The sequence below is a fragment of the Dipodomys merriami genome, unplaced genomic scaffold, assembly GCF_024711535.1.
Source record: "Dipodomys merriami isolate MVZ:Mamm:240054 unplaced genomic scaffold, mDipMer1.0.p SCAF_1, whole genome shotgun sequence".
In the NCBI taxonomy this organism is placed as follows: Eukaryota; Metazoa; Chordata; class Mammalia; order Rodentia; family Heteromyidae; genus Dipodomys; species Dipodomys merriami.
Window position 1 is genome coordinate 99,137,780 of NW_027202270.1, and position 21,293 is coordinate 99,159,072.

Below are 21,293 nucleotides of genomic sequence, written 5' to 3' on the forward strand. Positions count from 1 at the left end.
TTATTTGTTCTCCAATTTAGATGAAAAAATTTCATTTTATATTATAATTTATTCACTTTTTTTTTTGTGTGTGTGATACTGGGGTTTGAAACCCAGGGCTTCAACCTTGCTAGCCAGGCATGCTACTGCTAAGCCATGCCTCCAGCCTCTTTATAATAATTTAGAATATAGGACAAAAAAAGGAGTCACTTCATAAATGTTTGTGTGCCCTACAGCACTGTATTTCCTAGGACACTATAAGAAGCATCTAGTATATGTTTATATATATGAATTAATATTCCAAATATTAAAAAAGTAAACCCATTCATAAGAGATTTGGAAGTAAATATATGAAAACTGCCTTACCATTTCCAAAATAGACTGAAAAAAATAATTATGTATATAACATATAATTTTGTACACAGTCCAGAAGGCAATTAACTGGAATAATCTACATTTCAAGTAAAAGCAACAAGGAACTCATTTATAGCTTTATACTTACACAGAGGCTGTTAACCAGGCTAGACAAGTTGACATGTCGTGGAGCAAACATGTGCAGCTGCTGAAGGCAAGAGATGGCCTGAGCCTGAACAAGACAGCCTGGGTTATCCTGCATCACTGCACAACCCAACAGACAAGAAGTCCTTAACATCGAAACTGAAGTATTGTTACCTAAAATAAAAAGCCAAACTATTAATAATTGGCCTATAAAATCATTTGTCTGAAACATATATTAGTAGGTTTTAAAACTTGTTTTTAGTTTTAAACTTAAGGACCTTTGAAGTAAAATTTCTACTATAAAAGGGATGGTGCTATGGGCACAACCCAGTAGAACATGAGTTTAGCATGTGTGAGGCACTAGGTAACATACTCAGTGTGTCCATGTCTAGATGACAAATTTGTAGATCAGAGGCAAGGCTTGTAATCCCGGCTACTTAGGAAATGAAAATTAAAAGAAGCATGGTTCAAGGCCACTTTGGGCAAACAAATGTTAATAACCTATCTCAACCAATATACTGGATGTGGTAGTTTACATTTGCGATCTCAGTTATGCAGGACGTAGAACTGGATAAATTCTAATCTGAGGCTGGGCTTGGGCAAAACACTGAAGACTTTACTGGAAAAATTACTAAGGCAAAAAAGTGTTGGAGGTATAAATAGCAGAGCATTTGACTAGCAAATGTGAGGTCTGGAGTTGAAAATAAGATTAGTTATTCTCAATAGAAATGGTTATTACAATACAAATAATTAGGTAAGAAAGAATCAAAGACTACAGATTTTAACAAGGCTTTATAAAAAGTAAAAATAGAAACTTGTAATAAATTTAGTCCTACTGTGTTAAGAATCACTTTCATATATTAAAATCTTGTATTAAGCCAATTAGAACAGCTCCAAATATTTGAGCTAAGTCAATTCTCAGAGATTCTTTTTACTATTTTGCTTTATGTCTGAACATCCCTAAAGAATTAAAATGTTCACAGATGCATAGATTAACTTTTTTTTTTTTGGCTTGGGTTGGCTTCAGACAATGATCCTTTGGATCTCAGCTTCCTCAGTAGCTAGAATTACAGGTGTGAGTAACGTATCTTATTTTTCTAAATTTGAGTTGAATGACACTTATACATTCATTTACCAGAAGATACTGTGTCCCTACTATGTGCCAACCATATAACTAGAAACTGAGTTCAATTTTATGTGTATACTTTTCATGTAAAATAGTACAAAAGCAGCCAATGCATACATACCTTGTAGCTCTGGACCTAACATGGTAATGAGGGCATTCAAGCAGCGACCTAGACTTTGGTGGACTTCAGCATGAGTTGGAGGCACATTTAACAACAACAGGATAATGAGCGAAAGGGTGGGTTCTACATGCACATAGTAAAGTGCACCCGCAGAGTCAATGATTAATGACAGAGAATGTAGTGCCCAGGTCTGTGAAGACAGAAAACAATTAAAAATATTACAGGAGATGAAGAAACACAAGAGTTAACTGTTGACAAAGTAATAACAAATAAAGCACGAGTGCACTACTACTATGTAGAAAAAACCAGAATTTATGAGTTTAAGAAAATTCTCTTTTTAAATATCCTATATAAGCCAGGAGCTGGTAGTTCACGCCTGTAATCCTAGCTACTCAGGAGGCTGAGATCTGAGGATAGTGATTCAAAGCCAGCCCAGAAGTGCGCTATGGCTCAAGTGGCAGAGCGCTCACCTTGAACTGAAGAGCTGAGGGACAGTGCCCAGGCCCAGAGTTCAAGCCCCACGACTGACCAAAAAAAAAAAAAAAAAAAAAAAGGAAATATCCAATATAAAACCAACTCGGAGAACTCATCAAACTAGAAATATAAACTAAGATAAGTTCAGCATGAAAAATTGCAGGTTATTTGATACTTTAGCTAAAAATGTAGTTTGTCAAAACTCTTTATTGTTTAATCTACATAAATAATGAAAATTCAAGTTTTTAAAAGGACTAAAAAAATCTACAATTACCTGCAACAATATGGACAATTCACATGAACAAAACGAGGCCAGACATGAGTACATACAGTATAATTGTAAAATATAAAAGGAGATGAACCAACTTTATACTGCTGCAAATCAGGACGGTTAATAGTGAGGTGAGTAGCTAAGTAAAACGCAGCATGAGAAAAATGTCAGCTGTATTTTCTTTTCTTTTTTTTTTTTTTTTGGGGGTCTGGGCCTGAATTCTGGGCCTGGGCGCTGTCCCTTAGCTCTTCAGCTCAAGGCTAGCACTCTACCACTTGAGCCACAGCGCCACTTCTGGCTTTTTTCTTTTTGCTTATGTGGTGCTGAGGAATCAAACCCAGGGCCTCAGGCATGCAAGGCAAGTGCTCTACCACTGAGCCACCTTCCCAGCCCTGTCTGCTGTATTTTCTTGATCTAGATCCTGGTTAGGCCATGTAGTTTTTACATTTTTTTCTCTTACACTGTCTCTCCCCTCCCCATCATTTTTCTCTTCTCTTCTCTTCTCTTCTTTTCTTTTCCTTCCTTTCTTCCTTCCTTTCTTTTTTTCTTTTCTTCCTTCCTTCCTTCCTTCCTTCCTTCCTTTCTTTCTTTTGGACAGCTGTTTAAATTCAGGGACTCCATCATTTTCTTTTTCTCTTTTCCTTCTTTTTTTCCTTTTTTTCCCTTCCTTCCTTCCTTCCTTCCTTTCTTTTTCTTTCTTTCACATAGCTTTTTAAATTCAGGGCCTCCATCATTTTCTTTTTCTCTTCCTGTTCTTATTTTCCTTTTCTCTCTCTCTCTCTCCTTCCTTCCTTCCTTTCTTTTCTTTCTTTTCTTCCTCCCTTCTTTCTTTTGACAGCACAGCTGTTTAAATTCAGGGCCTTGAATTTACCTGGCAAATACTCTGCCACTGAACCATACCTCCAGCCCTTCAATTTATACATCTTACACACAGCCATGTACACTTAGAGCAGGTGTAATATTAATTACATAGAGAAATATATACTACAGTTTAAATGAAATAAAACTGGACACACACTGATACATACTAAAGCTGAATCATAAGTCAAATAGGCTCATCCTAGTATTTTTTCTACTTCTGTGGATGTTTGAATGTTCCATAACAAGAAGCAAGTAAAAAAATTCTCCCTTCAGTAAGGAAGGATTTTATCTCTTTATCAATGGCTATGTAGTTCTCATAAAATTTAAAATGCTATAAAAATCAGTTCCTATCTGTTAGATAAGTAACGGCAGTCAAAAAGACTCAGGATGATAATGATGACAATATCTGGTGCCCAGGATCGAAACCAGGGCTTAGTAATGGTAAGTGTATGTTCTATCATGGAATTATGACCCCAGTGTCAAGGATGGATGACATGGGCAACTACAGAAAGAAACATTTAAGCTCATCAATAAAAAGGTATTCACACTGGGCACCAGTGGCTCACTCCTGTAATTCTTACTCAGGAGGTAAGATCTGAGGATTGAGGTTTGAAGCCCAACTGGGCAAGAAAGTCTATGAGACTGATCTCTAATTAACCACCAAGAAGCAGGAAGTGAATCTGTGGCCCAAGTGGTTAAGAGCTAGCTTGAGTAAAAAAGCTAAGGAACAGCACCCAGACCTTGAGTCCAAGCCCCAATACCAGAATGAAAAACAAAAAAAGTATTCACTTTTAAAATTATGTACAAGAGAACAGATTTCTTATAAGGAGTGAAGAGAAATATAACAGAAGCACAAAGTAACAAACTACTATATTTAAACATGGGTTAAAAGTAACATGGATTAGAAGTAACATGACCTATTTAAGCAGGCTACTAAAGTAATTAGGTACTCACATAAAGAGGTAAGATTAGGAAAGTAAAAGTATAGATTATAAATCATTCCAGAGTTATTAAGTCATCAGAAAAATGACAATTTTACTGATAGAAATATGGTACAGGGCTGGGAAGGTGGCTCAGTGGTAGAGCACTTGCCTTGCATGCTCAAGGCCCTGGGTTCAATTCCTCAGCACCACATAAGAAAAAAAAGCCGGAAGTGGCGCTGTGGCTCAAGTGGTAGAGTGCTAGCCTTGAGCTGAAGAGCTGAGGGACAGCGCCCAGGCCCAGAGTTCAGGCCCCACGACTGGACCAAAAAAAAAAAAAAAAAAAAGAAATATGGTACAATCACATATAGGTTTTAAGTCTATAATCTGCATTTGTTACCTTTTCATGTAACTGAGAAAGTTATTTAACTTCTATATGCCTTATATTTTCCTTACATTACTGTGAGGACTAATATGCTAACTTAGAAGCATGTCTGGGACCTGTTATGATCTCCAAAATAGTAGCTATAATTACGATAGAAGGATGATCCATTTTTAGAAAAAGAAACTGAACTTTACTCAGACCATTCTGAGTGTGAGGGAAAGATAGCCTTAAATTTTAAAAAATCCATCAAAGATTAACTGTGGCTTTGACACTTTGTTGTTTTTTTTTTTGTTTGTTTTTTTGGGTCTGGTCATGGGGCCTGAACTCTGGGCCTGAGCGCTGTCCCTCAGCTCTTCAGCTCAAGGCTAGTGCTCTACCACATGAGCCACAGCACTACTTCCGGCTTTTTTCTTTTTGCTTATGTGGTGCTGAGGAATCGAACCCAGGGCCTCAGGCATGCAAGGCAAGCACTCTACCACTGAGCCAACTTCCCAGCCCTTGAAACTTACTTTGGGGCAGGTATTATTAGTAATTATCAGTAATCTTTGGGGCAGGTATTATTAGTAATCATGAAATGTAATCTACATCACCCACAAATCATCAATTTCAAGGTAGGTATCACATGAGGTCCTTACCTGCACATCAGGAGAGGTGCTGTCCTGAGACAAAGTATAGAGGATTCCAATGCAAGAATTCAAATGTTGAGAAGAACTTATTCCTCCTAAATACCTATACAAGGATCCCAAGGCTAGTGAATATCCTGTTCTGGTAACCACGTCCCTTGCTGACTTCAATCTATAATTATGGAAATAAAAATAAATGACAAACACAGAAAAGAAGAAACAAAACCAAACAAAAATTCATACACATACATAACTTTTTTTCTTTTTTTTCTCGATCATGGAGCTTGAACTCTGGGCCTGGTCACTATCCTTCAGCTTTTCAGCTCAAGGCTAGCACTCTACCACTTGAGCCAGTTTTCTGGTGGTTTACTGGCGATAAAAGCCTGCCTGGACTGGCTTTGAACTGCGATCCTCAGATCTCAGCCTCCTGAGTAGCTAGGATTTCGAGCATGAGCCACTGACACCCGGCCATAACTTTCTTATATAAGGCAAAATTCTTTATAAAAAGTTATAAAATTAAGAAATCTATTTTTGGTGAAATGATTAAAAATTCAGAAATAAGCTGAAAGTTATCTTTTTTTTTTTTTGTCGGTCATGGGGCTTGAACTCTGGACTTGGGCGCTGTCCCTGTGCTCTTCAGCTCAAGACAAGTGCTCTACCGCTTAAGCCACAGCACCACTTCCAGTTTTCTAGTGGTTTATTAGAGATAAGAGTCTCATGGACTTTTCTGCCTGGGCTGGCTTTGAACCGTGATCCTCAGATTTCAGCCTCCTGAGTACCTAGGATTACAGGCATGAGCTACTGGTGCCTGGCTGAAAGTTATCTTTCAAGGAGAACATTTTAAATAAAAAAGTCTTTATGTTATTAACGATCATTTTAGTATGGCCACTTCTAGTATCTTCCATCCCAACTCCTAAGTTTATAAGGGAGGACTTATTACTACATTATCATTAAGAATTTTGTTATCAAAATTAAATATAGGAAGAAACTTAAGATTTATTAGGAATTTTCTATTTACTATGTGGTAGTTTATTTAGCTCTTTAATCCTTTTAACCCTATACTTCATGATACTATAGTTTCTCTCTACAGATGAGGAAACTTTCAAAATGATAGCTGAACTACTTGTCATAAAGTAACTTCTATAAAATAGTAGAATTGAGATTCTTATAACATGAGTATATACTTGTAACTGAAAACCAAAAACAATTTTCTCATGTTAATATTCATATTACTCTTTTACCTTAAGATTCTTGTGTGTGTGTGTGTGTGTGTGTGTGTGTTTGCGCGCGCGCGTGCAGGTGCACACATGCGTGCTGGTCCGAGGACTTGAACTAGGGGCCCTAGGCATTATCCCTGACCTTTTTGGCTCAAGGCCAACAATCTACCATTTGAGCCACAGTTCCACTTCTGGTGGTTAATAGGAGGTAAGAGTCTCATAGACTTTCCTTCCTGGGCTAGTTTTTGACCATGATCCTCAGATCTCAGGCTCCTTAGTAGCTAAGATTTATAGGTGTGAGCCACTGGTGCCTGGCCTGCCTTAAGATTCTTAGATAGTATTGCTGCTGGGAAAACTGGGCTGCTACATGCAAAAAACTAAAAGTGGATCCCAGCCTGTCACCATGCACTAACATCAACTCAAAATGGATTAAATACCTTAACATCAAACCTGAAACTCTGAAACTACTGAAGGACACTTGAACTTCTAGGCTCAGGCAGGAACTTCCTGAACAGAGGCCCAGGGTCACAACAAATTGGAGAGAGACTTGACAAATGGGACTACCTTAAACTAAAAGCTAAAAATATAGCTACCCAACTAGAAAGACAGCCAACTAATTGGGAAAAAATATTTGCCAGCAATATATCAGACAAGGGCCTAATATTCATTATATACAGGGAACTCAAGAAACTAATCCCTCCCAAATCTAACAAGCCAATCATTAAATGGGCAAGGGAACTGGAGAGAGACTTCTCAGAAGGAGATAAAAATGGCAAAGGGGCTGGGAAGGTGGCTCAGTGGTAGAGTGCCTTGCATGCATGAGGCCCTGGGTTCGATTTCTCAGCACCACATAAGCAGAAAAGGCCGGAAGTGGCACTGTGGCTCAAGTGGTAGAGCACTAGCCTTGAGCTGAAGAGCTGAGGGACAGTACCTAGGCCCAGAGTTCAAGCCCCAAGACCACAAACAAACAAATAAACAAAAAAGAAACACATGAGGAAATGTTCATCATCCCTGGCTGTAAAGGAAATGCAAATAAAAACAACTCTGAGATACCACCTTACCCCAGTCAGAATGGCCCACATCCTAATTCAGCCAACAACAAATGCTGAGGGGATGCAAAGAAAGAGGAACCCTACTGCATTGCTGGTGGGAATGTACACTAATCTCATATGTATGCCAGAGCCACATATGTATGCCAATCTGCCTTTTTACAATTGCCATACAGCTAGGATGACAGGTACATGCCACCATTTCACCTGTTGATTGAGGTGGGGTCTCTTATTTATGCCTTCAGCTGCATTCCTTTTGATCTCCACCTCCTGAGCAGCTAGGATTAAAGGTATGAATCACTGGTGTGATTCATATATATGGAAAGCAGTCTAGAGGTACCTCAGAAAACTAAAGATAGACCTCCCCTATGACCCAGACATACCACTCCTCGGCATCTACCCTGAACAACACGAACCAGTATACATGCACCTCCATGTTCACTGCAGCACTGTTCACAATAGCCAAGATATGGAAACAACCCAGATGCCTCACTACAGATGAATGGATCCAAAAACTGTGGTACCTGTATACATGAAATATTATGCAGCCAATAGAAAGGACAAAATAATGGCATTTGCAGGGAAATGGATGGACCTAGAACAACTCATGTTGAGCAAGGTGAGCCTAGAGCAGAGAGATAAAGGACATATGGTCTCTCTGCTATGTGGATGTTAAATCCAAAATGCAAGGAGATATGACAAAGTAAACAAGACTTGTGAAACAAAGGACCTCCACTCAATTTGTCATATCATTTCTAAATGACTTCATGTTCTTTTTTTTGTTTTTTGTCGGTCATGGGGTTTGAACTCTGGGCCTGGGTACTGTCCCTCAGCATTTCAGCTCAAGGCTAGCGTTCTATTTCTTGAGCCACTTCTGGTTTTCTGAGTGGTTTATTGGAGATAAGAGTCTCACAGACTTTCCTGCCCAGGATGGCTTTGAACCGCAATGCTCAGATCTCAGCTTCCTGAGTAGCTAGGATTACAGGAGTGAACTGGCGCTGGCAACTCCATATTCTTGACCACATATATGATATATGTATGAGCATATTTGAGGGAAGCTAGGAGGAAGACACAGAATCAGAGGGAAATTGGAAAATATACAACAGAGGAGCCCATCATCTGCACTGGACATGATGAAAATGAACTAAGTAACTCAAGGGCAGTAATGGGAGGAAGGAATGAGAGGGAAAGAGGGAACAGCTTACACTAAGCAAAAGGAAAGAAATGTACCTATCACCTGATGTGGAAGAAAGGGTTGTATTGTCAAAGCCCACAGAATTCACAAACATTATAGACCACGATAATGACAATTTGCCTTGTGAAAAGGTTAAAATGTGTTTGCGATGAAGTATCACTATCTCACCATACTGTGAAATTTATGTAATCAATTATTTTAAAATTATTTTAAAAAGATTCTTAGACAGGTAGGATATATAATCAACCACCTATTCAAAACTGTAAAAAAGTGGCCAGATACCAGTGATTCATACCTTTAATCCTAGCTGCTCAGGAGGTGGAGATCAAAAGGAATGCAGCTGAAGGCATAAATAAGAGACCCCACCTCAATCAACAGGTGAAGTGGTGGCATGTACCTGTCATCCTAGCTGTATGGCAATTGTAAAAAGGCAGATTGGCATACATATGTGGCTCTGGCATACATATGAGATCCTATTTAAAAAATGAGGGTAAAAAGGGTTGGGAATGTGGCTAAACACAAGGCCCTCAGTTCAAAAAAGAGAAAAAAAGAAAACTGCTAAGAGTATTAAAGAACCTACCAGGAGTTATAGACTTGGTAAAATAAAAAGTTTATTTTTTTCTGATGTGTATTCTGTATATTTCCCTTTTCCTGTAGGTTCTTCTTACAATTGATCATCTATATTATATATGACAAAACTCCAGAAGTATCTCAAAAGATTGAAGTTCAAATAGCAATAATTTTATGTTAGGTCAAAAGGGTCTCTTTTATTTTGTGTTTTTAAGCGAACATAATTACTTAGATAAATCTCAGAACAAAGTTTCTACTAATTTGAACAAATAAGTTATATGTAGTTTTGACATAGAGCCCATGTGTATAAATTAAGAAATTCACTTACTTTTCAAAGCTAACTTGAGCTAACCCAGCAGTAAAAACTCCATCATCAACCACTTGGGCTAATCTAGCCCAGGCTTCTGCAGCTGTACATCTCAAAAGGGGGTTGGTACTTTCTAGGGCTCCCATTACTAATGTTAAGACAACTCTTCTTATTTCTTCTGGACTTAAACTTCCCTTGGAGCCAGCCAGGTACTAAAATACATAAAGAACAATCCAAATGTTCATATACTGAGAAAATCAGAATGTAACATACATGTATATATATATGTGTATGTGTGTGTATATATATATATATGTGTGTGTATATATATATATATATATATATATATATATATACTAATCAAAAAATAGAATTTTAGTTCATTTTTCTAAAGAGGCAAAACAATATGGCAATAATTAGCATGTTGGCATAAAATATCTGGAGCACCATTATTAGAGATGCTCATAAAATGAGTAGTTAATAAAGACTAAAGTATTTCAATTTAGAATTAGTTACATTGTAAATGCAATGTTGAGCTTTAAGTACAATATTGAGCTAGATCTGGTCAATAACCACAATTTATCAATCTCTTGGTCTAGGATGTCAGATTCAGTAAGTTAAAGCATAGTTGTAAGTCTAGGCCATATATATTTTATTTCTAACTAACAAGTTCTATGTAGAGAAAAAGTAGTAGAAGGAGTATTCAAAATCCTGAACCATTGTTTATAAACAGTGTTTAGAAGGAGATCAAGAAAAAAAGAATAGTAAGTCCTTTAAAAACATCATCCTCCAATCTATTTAATTAGACATGGACATTTTAAAAATTAAGCAAAGTTTGAATAAAAAAAAAAACCCAGATTTACCTTCAAGAAATTAGAAATGGAAGAAACAACATGCAGCTGAACTACTTGCTGACGAACTCCTTTTGTGTGCTTTATACTGTTCAAAAGCTGTTCCAATATAAGAAGCCTAGAATCAGAAACAACATGATTTAAAAGCAAACAGGTGAGATTTGTAATACTAAAAAAACAAGTAAAGGGCGGCTGAGAATCTACTGCTAATTTGCCTTCCTATATTATTTTGTTGAAACTACTGAGATAAATCATTGTTGAAAACTTTGAGATATTTTGGGAAAAATAATATATCACAACAAATAGAAAAATATCTTATCGTTTTAATAGTATAAAGATTATTTTGTTATAAAGATTAGATTATATCACTTTAAGATTTTTATCTGGACAAATTGAGCTACTTCAATAGATATTGTCTAAATAAAACATACATTAAAAAAAAAACCAAAACATGCACATAAGTTACTTGCAAAAAGTTTTTTGTTTCCCTCTCCCCAATTCCAATATATTTATTTTTTGATTGGACTCTTAAAGAAGGAAAGTCTTCAACACTATTTAAACTACACACTACTTTCTCAATGTTTAAGTAATGAGCAATCTCATAAACGGCTTCTTTTAAACTGTTCTTTAGCATTTTTCAATGTGAGAATGTACATTCCAATAATTGGTGGTAAGGTTTACATAAATGTCCCCAACAGTTCCTGTAGTAAAGGCGTGGTCCCCAGAGTTTGGCACTTTTGGGGAAGTAGGTACTAGTGAAAAGTCTTCAGGTAAATGTGGGTATGCCCCCTTTAGGGGGCTGTGGAGAATCTTTCCACTAGGCTTCCTGGTCAGAAGATGAAGTGGTATTTTCCTGTCATGTATTCTGGCAGTGAGACCAGGGATTGGAATTTCTTTTCTTTCTTCTTTCTTTTTTGTTCAGTCCTGGGGCTTGAACTCAGGGTCTGGGCACTGTTCTGAGCTCTTCTTGCTCAAGGCTAGTGCTCTACCACTTTGAGCCACAACTCCATTTCTAATTTTCTGGTGGTTTATTGGAGATTAGTCTCATGGACTTTCTTACCCAGGCTGGCTTGGACCCACGATCCACAGATCTCAGCCTCCTGAATAGCTAGGATTATAAGCATGAGCCAGTGCCTGGCTTGAAATTTCTCTTTCCTTCTTCTCTCCTTCCTTCCTTCCTCCCTCCCTCCCTCCCTCCCTTCCTTCCTTTCTTCCTTTCCTTGCTTCCTTTTCTTCCTTCCCCTCTCTCCCTCCCTCCCTCCCTTCCTTCCTTCCTTCCTTCCTCCCTCCCTCGCTCCCTTCCTCCCTCCCTCCCTCCCTCCCTTCCTTCCTTCCTTCCTTCCTTCTTTCCTTCCTTCCTTTCTCCCTTCCTTCCTTCCCCCTCTCTCTTTCTTTTTGCCAGTCCTGGAGCTTGAACTCAGGGCCTGGGCATTGCCCCTGAGCTTCTTTTTGCTCAAGGCTACCACTCTACAACTTGAGCTACAGTGACACTTCCTGCTTTGTCTGTTTATGTAGTGCTGAGGAATTGAACCCAGGGCTTCATGCATGCTAGGCAAGCACTCTATCAATAAGCCACACTTTTTTTTGAATGGTTATTCTTTCTTTCTCTCTCTCTCTCTTTCTCTCTCTTTCTTCCTTCCTTTCTTTCTTTTTTGCCGGTCATGGGGCCTAAACTGTGGGCCTGGGCGCTGTCCCTCAACTCTTCACCTCAAGGCTCTACCTCTTGAGCCACAGTGCCACTTTCAGCCTTTTCTGCTTATGTGGTACTGAGGAATCGAACCCAGAGCCTCATGCATGCAAGGCAAGCACTCTACCACTGAGCCACCTTCTCAGCCCCCTTTTTTTCTTTTTTAAATTTTTATTAATTTCATGTATTTTTTGTTGATGTGGTACTGAGGAATTTAACCCAGGGCCTCATGCTTGCTAGGTAAGTACTCTACCATTAAGCTACAATCCCTGCCTTGAAATTTCTTTTTAAGAGCTAAAATAAACTTTCTTCTTCAAACTGATTATCTCAGATATTTATTTATTTATTTAATTTTTTTCCGGTCATGGGACTTGAACTCTGGGCTTGGGCACTGTCCTTCAGCTCTTCAACTCAAGGCTAGCACTCTACCACTTGAACCACAGTGCCACTTCCAGTTTTCTGAGTGGTATATTGGAGATGAGAGTCTCATGGACTTTCCTGCCTGAGCTGGATTTGACCCATTATCCTCAGATCTCAGTCCCCTGAGTAGCTAGGATTACAGAGGTGAGCTACCAGTACAAGGCTCAGATATTAATTATAGTGAAAGAAAACTAAGCCAATTGGGAAACTAACACAATTGATTCAATACTGATACAACATTTAATATTGAAGAATTTGGTAGCTTATAAAACATTATTTTTTTTTTTGTACTGGCACTTGTACTTTCTCAATGTATAAATAATATGTAAAAAAATTTTCCAACTTCAGCGTAATCTTGTAAATGGTTTCTTTTGAGTTGTTCAAATGTGTTTTAGCCACAATTATATCAAACTATTTTTATTTTTTATTTTGCCAGTTGTGGAGTCTGAACTCTGGGCCCGAGTGCTGTCCCTCAGCTCTTTCAGCTCAAGGTTAGTGCTCTACCACTAAAGCCACAGCACCACTTCTGGCTTTTACTGCTTATCTGGTGCTAAGGAATTGAACCCAGGGCCTCATGCACGCAAAGCAAGCACTCTACCACTGAGCCACCTCCCAGCCTAAACTATTTTTAATATTTAGCTGTCAAATACTGATACCTTAAGACCTTTCTTATCTGGAAAAGCATATGTAATGTAACTGGAAGAAAAAGGCCTGCCACAAACAAGTATAATTGGTATAACAGGAAGTTAAAAACTTTATTTTCATATTCTTCAGTTTCTTTCCTCTAGTCCTCTAGCGACACCCACTGGAGGTTTCTAACAGTTGCTATGACCTGAGATTCTGCCAGACTGCTTTTCCTTTAAAAACAATTTCCAAACTGCTGCCTAATATTTTTTGTTCAGTTAGAATCCAAACAGAATTATAAGTTTTGATTTAATAATGTCTAAAATTTTAAATTAAAGCAAATGAAACAAGCCCAGCCTTGAATACTCATTATTATAACAGGAGGAAAATGAGCACAGTTTTAGGCCTAAATAATATGATACAATAAAAGCTATATTAAACCAAATGCATAGCCTTGCATGTCAGAAATAAAGGGAAGGAAGGGAAAGAAAGGTAGAAAATAGAGAAGAAGAAAGGGAAAGAGGAAATATGAATAAATTAATGACTGTAGTAACTTCACAATATTAACCAGAATAGCTTACGGGAGAGATTGATTTCCATTTAGATTCTCAGACAATAACATATTTTCCTGGATCATGGAAAAGCTTATGTCCAATTATCAATTAAGAAACTATTATTTATCAATTAATTATCAATTAAGAAACTAGCTGGGTGAAGGTGGCTCATGCCTGAAAGCCTAGCTACTCAGGAGGCTGAGATCTGAGCATTTCAGTTCAAAGCCAACCCAGGCACAAAAGCCTACTAGATTCTTTTCTTTAATTAACTGCCAAAAAAACAAAAAACAAAAAACTCAGAAGTGGTGCTGTGGCTCAAGTGGTAGAGCACTAGCCTTGAGCAAAGAAGCTGAGGGACAGCGCCAGGCCCTGAGTTCCAGCTCTAGGACCCCCTCTCCCCCCGGCCCCTGCAACAAAAACCACTATCATTCTAGAGCTATGGCACAAGTTGTAGACTATGAGGTGCAAGGCCCCAAGTTCAAACACCAATATTGCCAAGAAAAAAAAAATAAGGAAAAAAAACCTCATTCTAAATGAAAAATGTTTATCAGCTTTGTAATTTTTTTTTTTTTTTGTGCCATTCCTAGGGCTTGAACTCTGGGCCTGGGCATTGTCCCTAAACCTCTTTGGCTCAAGGCTAGCACTCTACCACTTGAGCCACAGTGCTACTTCTGGTTTTTTTTTTTTTTTTTTTAATATTGGAGAAGAGTCTCATGGACTTTCCACCCTGGTCTGGCTTTGAACAATGATCCTCAGATCTCAGTCTTCTAAGTAGCTAGGATTACAGGTGTGAGGCACCAGTGCTGGGCCAGCTTTGTATTTCTGAGCCCAAGTTTCTTTCTTTGGTCAGGGAAGCATCTTATATTTATTTTTTGGTAACAGCATGAGCTAGAAATCTCTAACTAGTATGCTTTAAAATATAATTTTATTGTTTTAATTCAGGTGCTAGACAGAGGGGTCATCATTTCTTAAGTCAGGTAATGAGTATATTTCTTTTTTGGACAATGTCATCCCTTCCTTCACTTTTTACCAGCTTCTTTCGCCTGTTCCTTCCTACAACCTACATGTTTTAATGCTAGTAACTTTTTCCTAGTTTTATCGGAATACATTTGGTGAATATAAAAGTTGTAAATTGTATATATTTAAGATCTATAACATGATGTCTTCATATGTTAACACTGTGAAATGTACCAAAAAGAAGCTAATCAATGTATCATTACATAAGTTAGTTTATTTTGAGGTAAAATGTCTTTCTTAATATTTATATCTTAGAATGTCCCATATAATTGATAGACATGAACAACAAAAAAGATAGCAAGGGCTGGGAAGGTGGCTCAGTGGTAGAGTGCTTGTTGCCTTGCATGCATGAGGCCCTGGGTTTGATTCCTCAGCACCACAAAAACAGAAAAAGCCGGAAGTGGCGCTGTGGCTTAAGTGGTAGAGTGCTAGCCTTGAGCTGAAGAGCTGAGGGACAGCATCCAGGCCCAGAGTTCAGGCCCCACAACCGACCAAAAAAAAAAAAAAAAGTGAGAGTTTATAAACTGGACTTAATTCTCTCATCTTCATTTTCATTCTCATTCCTATTTTATCTTGAGGGAAATGTATTTATTATTATTATTATTATTTGGTATTTTGAAAAAGGGTCTCATTACGTAGCCAAAGCTCCCCTGGAAGTGGAGATCTTCCAACCTAAGCTGCCTAAGTGCTGGGAATGCAGGTATGTGTCACATCTATCCCAAAGTTCATTTTAGGTAAATTGTCATAGTAGGCATTTGAAGACTAATCACTGAATCTGTAACAATTCCATAACATTTCCAAAGAAAACCTATGATGAGATCTAGTCTAAGTTAATTTTTGAAAAAGATGCTTATCTTTATAACAACCAATCACAAATCAATCAACATTCCTTTTGCCCTTATTGACTTTTCCATTTGTGTTATTGGCTAGATGATAAACTAATTTTAGTCAAAGTATCATAGCCATAACAGTACCTAGAATGGGGCACTTAATAATTTCTTATTCAATATTAGCTAAGAGAATATGAACTTTAATCTCATTTTCACCCATCACTTTCATTAATGAGATCTGACAACATTCCTCTTATCCATTATTTCTCTATTGTAAATTTACCAAACCAATATTATATTTCAGGATAATTGAACTGTTGAAGGAATTTACCTCTGAGCATCTTCCACATGAGCACAGACAACCCCAAAGAGCTTGGATGCAGAACTAATAACTGACAGTGTTGGAGGTAGGGGTTTAGGCACAGAATCTCCTTCTATATCCTCATAAATCGAATAAGGGTCATACTCAAGACTTCCACAAGCAACACCATTACCAAGCAGGAGCTAAAATTTAAAAAGGCATATGAAGTTTTTAATTAAAAGTCATTGTTCACAGATTAAATTTACCAAGAATAATTTTAAAATGGCCACACCTGTTCTTCAATGAATTTATGGTCAGTCTCTTGTAGCAAAGGACTTAATATCAAAAGATCATCCTGATGACAAAGGGGTGGAAGTAAACAGGAAGAGGCGGCCACCTGGATATCAGGGGCAGTTAGGTCAGCAGTCAGCTCTTTGAGGATAGCACAAAAGTTTCCTGTTGAGTCAGAGAAAAAAGAGCAATTAGCAATTTAGGAATTCCTGGGATTTAAAAAGTCCAGAGTTAGCTGTAACACACACTGGCCACCTTTAATATATTATGTCCAATGACTATATTTTTCAAATATGTATTTTCAAAAATATGTATTTTCAAAAAATACTTTTTTATAAATAGATATTTCAAAACTGCCTTCAACTGAGTAGTTCAATTATGTGTTGCTGGTCACAAGGCTAACAGAAGTAAAAAGACATTTCAAAGAAAGTATCTTATATAGTTAGTAAATATTAACTTCTTCAGCACCACATAAGCAGAAAAAGCCAGAGTAGCGCGGTAGCTCAAATAGTAGAGTGCTAGCCTTGAACTGAAGAGCTGAGGGACAGTGCCCAGGCCCAGAGTTCAGGACCCATGACTAACAAAAACAAAACAAAACAAAAAACAACATGTAGTACAAAAACAGATTTAGGAATCTAATATTCTCATTCCTTAGGCAGCTAATGAATTTGTTTTTTTCTTGTCAAAAACCACACACAAACCAGAAATGGGGACATGGCTCAAGTGGTAGAATGCTAGACTAGCATGCCTGAGGCCCTGGGTTTAATCTTCAGTTCTGCAAAACAAACAAAAAAAAACCAGACAAGGCTTGGTTAAGTATGTTGCTTAGTGGCAGAATGCTTCTCTAGGATATATGAGGCGCTCAATTCCCAGCAACACATACACCTATTTAGATTTGGCCTGGTATAGTTGTATTACCAGTAGTTACAACTACTGCTGAGGCAGAAGGATTAATACTTGAGCCCAGCAGTTGGAGGCCTGTTTTGGTGACAAGAGCAAAGATTCTGTCTCTTAAAACAACAAACAATCAAAAAAAAAAGGCTGGTACTTGTTGGTGGCTTATGCTTATAATCCTAGCTCTTACACAGCTGAGAGAAAAAGGATCAAAATTTGAGGCTAGCTCAGATGGCAGAGCTTAAGAGAATCTTTCTCAAGCCACAGCTGGGAAGGTTACACATGTCTGGGAGGGGTACACACATCTGTACCTCAAGTTTACATCTGACAACTCGAGAATTGCAGTGCTAGGCCAGGCAGGGCAGAAAAATCTATGAGACTCCATCTCCGCAAGAAGGAAGCTGTATACCATGGCATGTGTCTGTGATTCCGACAATGAGAGGAAGCCAAAAAAGTAGGCTGATTGTGTCTTATGTGCAAATTGCGGCAGGGGGTGAGGGGTGGGGGGTGGGGGGTGCGACTGGAGAAACAAAACTCCATCCTAAAAGTAACTAATGTCAGAAAAAAAGCAATGCAAAACGAAAAGCTACTTTACTTAAATGTTTTAAAAATAACTGCCCATCTACCTATCCTTGCTGCTATTTGGCCCAGATTTCTAACTTACATATCTGAGGCTTTGATTTTTTGGTATTGTCAAATGACAATATAGTTAGCCTTTGTATTTAGCAAAAAGTGACTATTACCAAAGTAATATCAATTTATGATAAGCAGCTAACTAAATGACAACTTATACCAATTAAGAAAGTTCTATTTTCACTTTTTATTTCCTGTTTTTAAAATGTTCACAATTTCCTGATCAAAAGTTGGATTTATGACTTTCAGAAATTTTTGGCTAAAAGAAAAGAAAGTTCCCTTTGAGGCAAAAGTTATCAGCACTTTAAATTCTGGGAGTATTTATATACAACTGATTTTTCAAATGCTTTCTCTCTTATTAATTATCATGTGTTATGTCAGTAAGCAGTATGGGAATATGTAGTTGTAACTTTAGGCCATTTTTGTCAATACTCAGGCCTGTTATACGCCTCACCTAGTAGCCTATTACTACATATAGTATCCTAAAATTATTCTCAATCACCCATTTTAAATAGCAACAAAGAATTTATAAATGATTAAAACAATAAAAAGCTAGCACCATCTTGAATTTATATTAAGGCAGTTTTTGTTGTTTTAAACAGGAAAGAGCATTAGCTAGAAAAGTAGAAGCTCAAATGGTGGTAACTGAATTGCGCAATGCAATAATGTCATTTTTACTACTGGATGCATATTTTTTTCTTTCTTTTTTTTTTTTTTTTTTTTTGGTCATGAGCTTGAACTCTGGGCCTGGGTGCTGTCCTTGTATTCTTCAGCTCAAGGTGAGCATTCTACAACTTGAACCATAGCATCACTTCCAGTTTTCTGGTGGTTGATTGGAGTTGGTTGGAGATAAGAATCTCATAGACTTTCCTGCCTGGGCTGGCTTTGTACTGAGATCCTCATATCTAAGCCTCCTGAGTAGCTAGGATTACAGGTGTGAGCCACTGGCACCTGGCTGGATGCATATTTTTATCTGCATTGCTTGTTTGGGTCCAGAGTGAAGAGACCTCTCAATGAAAGTATGAAGTTTCAGCTTGACAATAGCTGTAAAATGTAAGTTTTAAGTAAATATAAATTTTATAAGAATTTATCACTGAAGTTGGGTGTGATGGAATGTACCTATAGTACAATGAGAGACAGGGAGGAAGACTATGAATTCAGCCTGGACTACAAAATAGAATCCACAGTTGGAGACTGTAGGTAGCTACTTAAGTTACCATGAAAATTTTAAAGAGTTGTATGGAAACAGCAAGACTGCAACTTATACATTGAAAGGGAGATGGACAGATGGATAGAGGCTCTGGGATAGATTATAAACATGTCATGTATTTTACTTGAATAATTTTTTTTTTTGGTCGGTTGTGGGGGCTGAACTCTGGGCCTGGGCGCTGTCCCTCAGCTCTTCTGCTCAAGGCTAAGGCTCTACCACTTGAGCCATAGTGCCACTTCTGGCTTTTTCTGCTTACGTGATGCTGAGGAATTGAACCCAGGGCCTCATGCATGTGAGGCAAGCACTCTTCCACTGAGCCACCTTCCCAGCCCCTTAAATAAATGTTTGTAAGCAAAAAATTCCACCAAAACAAATAACTAGTGCCAAGAGCTGGTGGTTCATGCCTACAATCCTAGCTACTCAGGAGACTAAGATTAGAGGATTGTAGTTCATAGCTAATTCATGAGATTCAATCTCCAATCTAGCAAAATGCTAGACTGGAGGTATGACACAAGTGGTAGAGCAATAGCCATGAGCATGAAGGAGGAATGAGAGCAAAAGCCCCTCGTTTCAAGCCTTGTAATTGGCACAACAAAACAAAACCAAATCCAAAAATTAATAGTAAAAAATAGATACAGGGAATGACTTTAAGTGGAATTTCACCAGTCTAGCAAGCATGCAGCCCTGAATTCAAATCCCAGTGTCACCAAAAAAAAGCTGCTTTAAAGAAAAGCCTTAAAAATCTTTTTTTTTTGAGGGTGGGGGGGCCCAACCTGGCAGTTGAACTCAGAATCTGGGTACTGTCTTGGATCTCTCTCTCTCTCTCTCTTTTTTTTTTTTTTTTGGTGGGGGGTGTCTGGTCCTAGAGCTTGAATTGTTTGGGTTCTGTCCCTGAGCTTCTTTGCTGAACGCTAGCACTCTAATACTTAAGCCACAGGTCCATTTCCAGCTTCTTGGTAGCTAAGTGGAGATAAGAGTCTCATGGACTTTCCTGCCCAGGCTGGCTTTTAATGTGATTCTCAGATCTGAGTAGCTAGGTTAACAGGTGTGGACCATCTTCTATGCACAGTTTTCCAGAGCTTTTTTGCTCAAGGGTAGTGTTCCACCACTTGATCACACCTCTACTTCTGGCTTTTTGGTGGTTAATTGGAAATAAGAGTCTCATGGAGGGCTGCCTTGCATGCATGAGGCCCTGGGTCCGATTCCTCAGTACCACATAAACAGAAAAAAAAAAAGCCAGCTATGGCGCTGTGGCTCAAGTGGTAGAGTGTTAGCCTTGAGGTGAAGAGCTGAGGGACAGCGCTCAGGCCCAGAGTTCAGGCCCTACGACTGGAAACCCCCTCTTACCCCCCCCCCAAAAAAAAAGAGTTTCATGGACTTCCCTGTCCTGGCTAGCATTTGAACCATGATCTTCAGTCTCAGCTTCCTAAGTAGCTAAGAGTTATAGGTGAAGCCATCAGTAACTGACCACACTCAACTTTTGCAAGTGTTTCTTTGAGCAAATAGCATCAGGAAGAAATGAAGACTGGGAGTGATGTCTCCTAGTGATAAATGGTAGGATAAATTAGAAAAGGTTCATTTGCCATAATTTTTTTAAAGAAAACAAAATTATTTCTATCCACATATGGTTGCATTAATGGAGGCCCAGATTGATGACAAAGCAATCCTGCCTCAACTCCCAAGCAGCAGCAACCATACTGATTTTTTTCTGTATTATTAGTAACAGTAATATTAAACAACAAATATTTACTGAAGGCTTAATATGTGTCAGGAAATGTATTAGAAGCTTTATATATATATCCTCATAATAAAACTCATAAAGTAAGGGTAGCACTATCATTTTATAGATGGGGAAATAAAACTTATTTGTTATTTGTCAGAGATTATAAAGCAATTACACAGCAGAATCAGACTGAAATCCAGAGAATCAGGCTCTAGAATTTGAGTTTTTAACCACTATCCGCAATAACTCATTTACTTTTTATTTGAGATGCTACAGAGAAATATTTTGTTTGTTTGTTTTTTGTTGGTCATAGGGCCTGAATTCTGGGCGTGGGTGCTGTCCCTCAGCTCTTCAGCTCAAGGTGAGCACTCTACCACTTGAGCCACAGCTCCACTTCCAGCTTTTCTGCTTACGTGATGCTAAGGAATCTAACCCAGGGCCTCATGCATGCAAGGTAAGCACTCTACCACTGAACCACCTTCCAACCCCAATTTTTTTTTTTTTATTTCAAGAAGTTACAATACATGGGATACAAATACACACATTAATTATCATACAAAGTTGGAAAGAATTATGACTCCTAAAAGATGAAAACAAAAGCATTATTAGGTTTAAAGAAAGGAGCAGTTATAGGTAAGAGGGAGGATGGACAACTATCAATA

General features: G+C 38.1%; 1 protein-coding gene across 4 annotated transcripts in view; it reads right to left on the reverse strand.

The window, feature by feature from the left end:
- The window catches only part of Heatr5a (HEAT repeat containing 5A), a 122,305-nt gene that overhangs the window by 46,975 nt on the left and 54,037 nt on the right, over positions 1-21,293 (reverse strand). For all 4 annotated transcript variants that reach the window (XM_070026404.1, XM_070026387.1, XM_070026395.1 and 1 more), the window contains exons 15-21: positions 16,173-16,336; positions 15,911-16,083; positions 10,460-10,565; positions 9,618-9,808; positions 5,271-5,430; positions 1,725-1,914; positions 482-651 (exon numbers count right to left, since the gene is read on the reverse strand). In XM_070026404.1, coding sequence (XP_069882505.1) covers positions 482-651; positions 1,725-1,914; positions 5,271-5,430; positions 9,618-9,808; positions 10,460-10,565; positions 15,911-16,083; positions 16,173-16,336 — 1,154 coding nt within the window. The remainder of the gene's footprint in view (positions 1-481; positions 652-1,724; positions 1,915-5,270; positions 5,431-9,617; positions 9,809-10,459; positions 10,566-15,910; positions 16,084-16,172; positions 16,337-21,293) is intronic.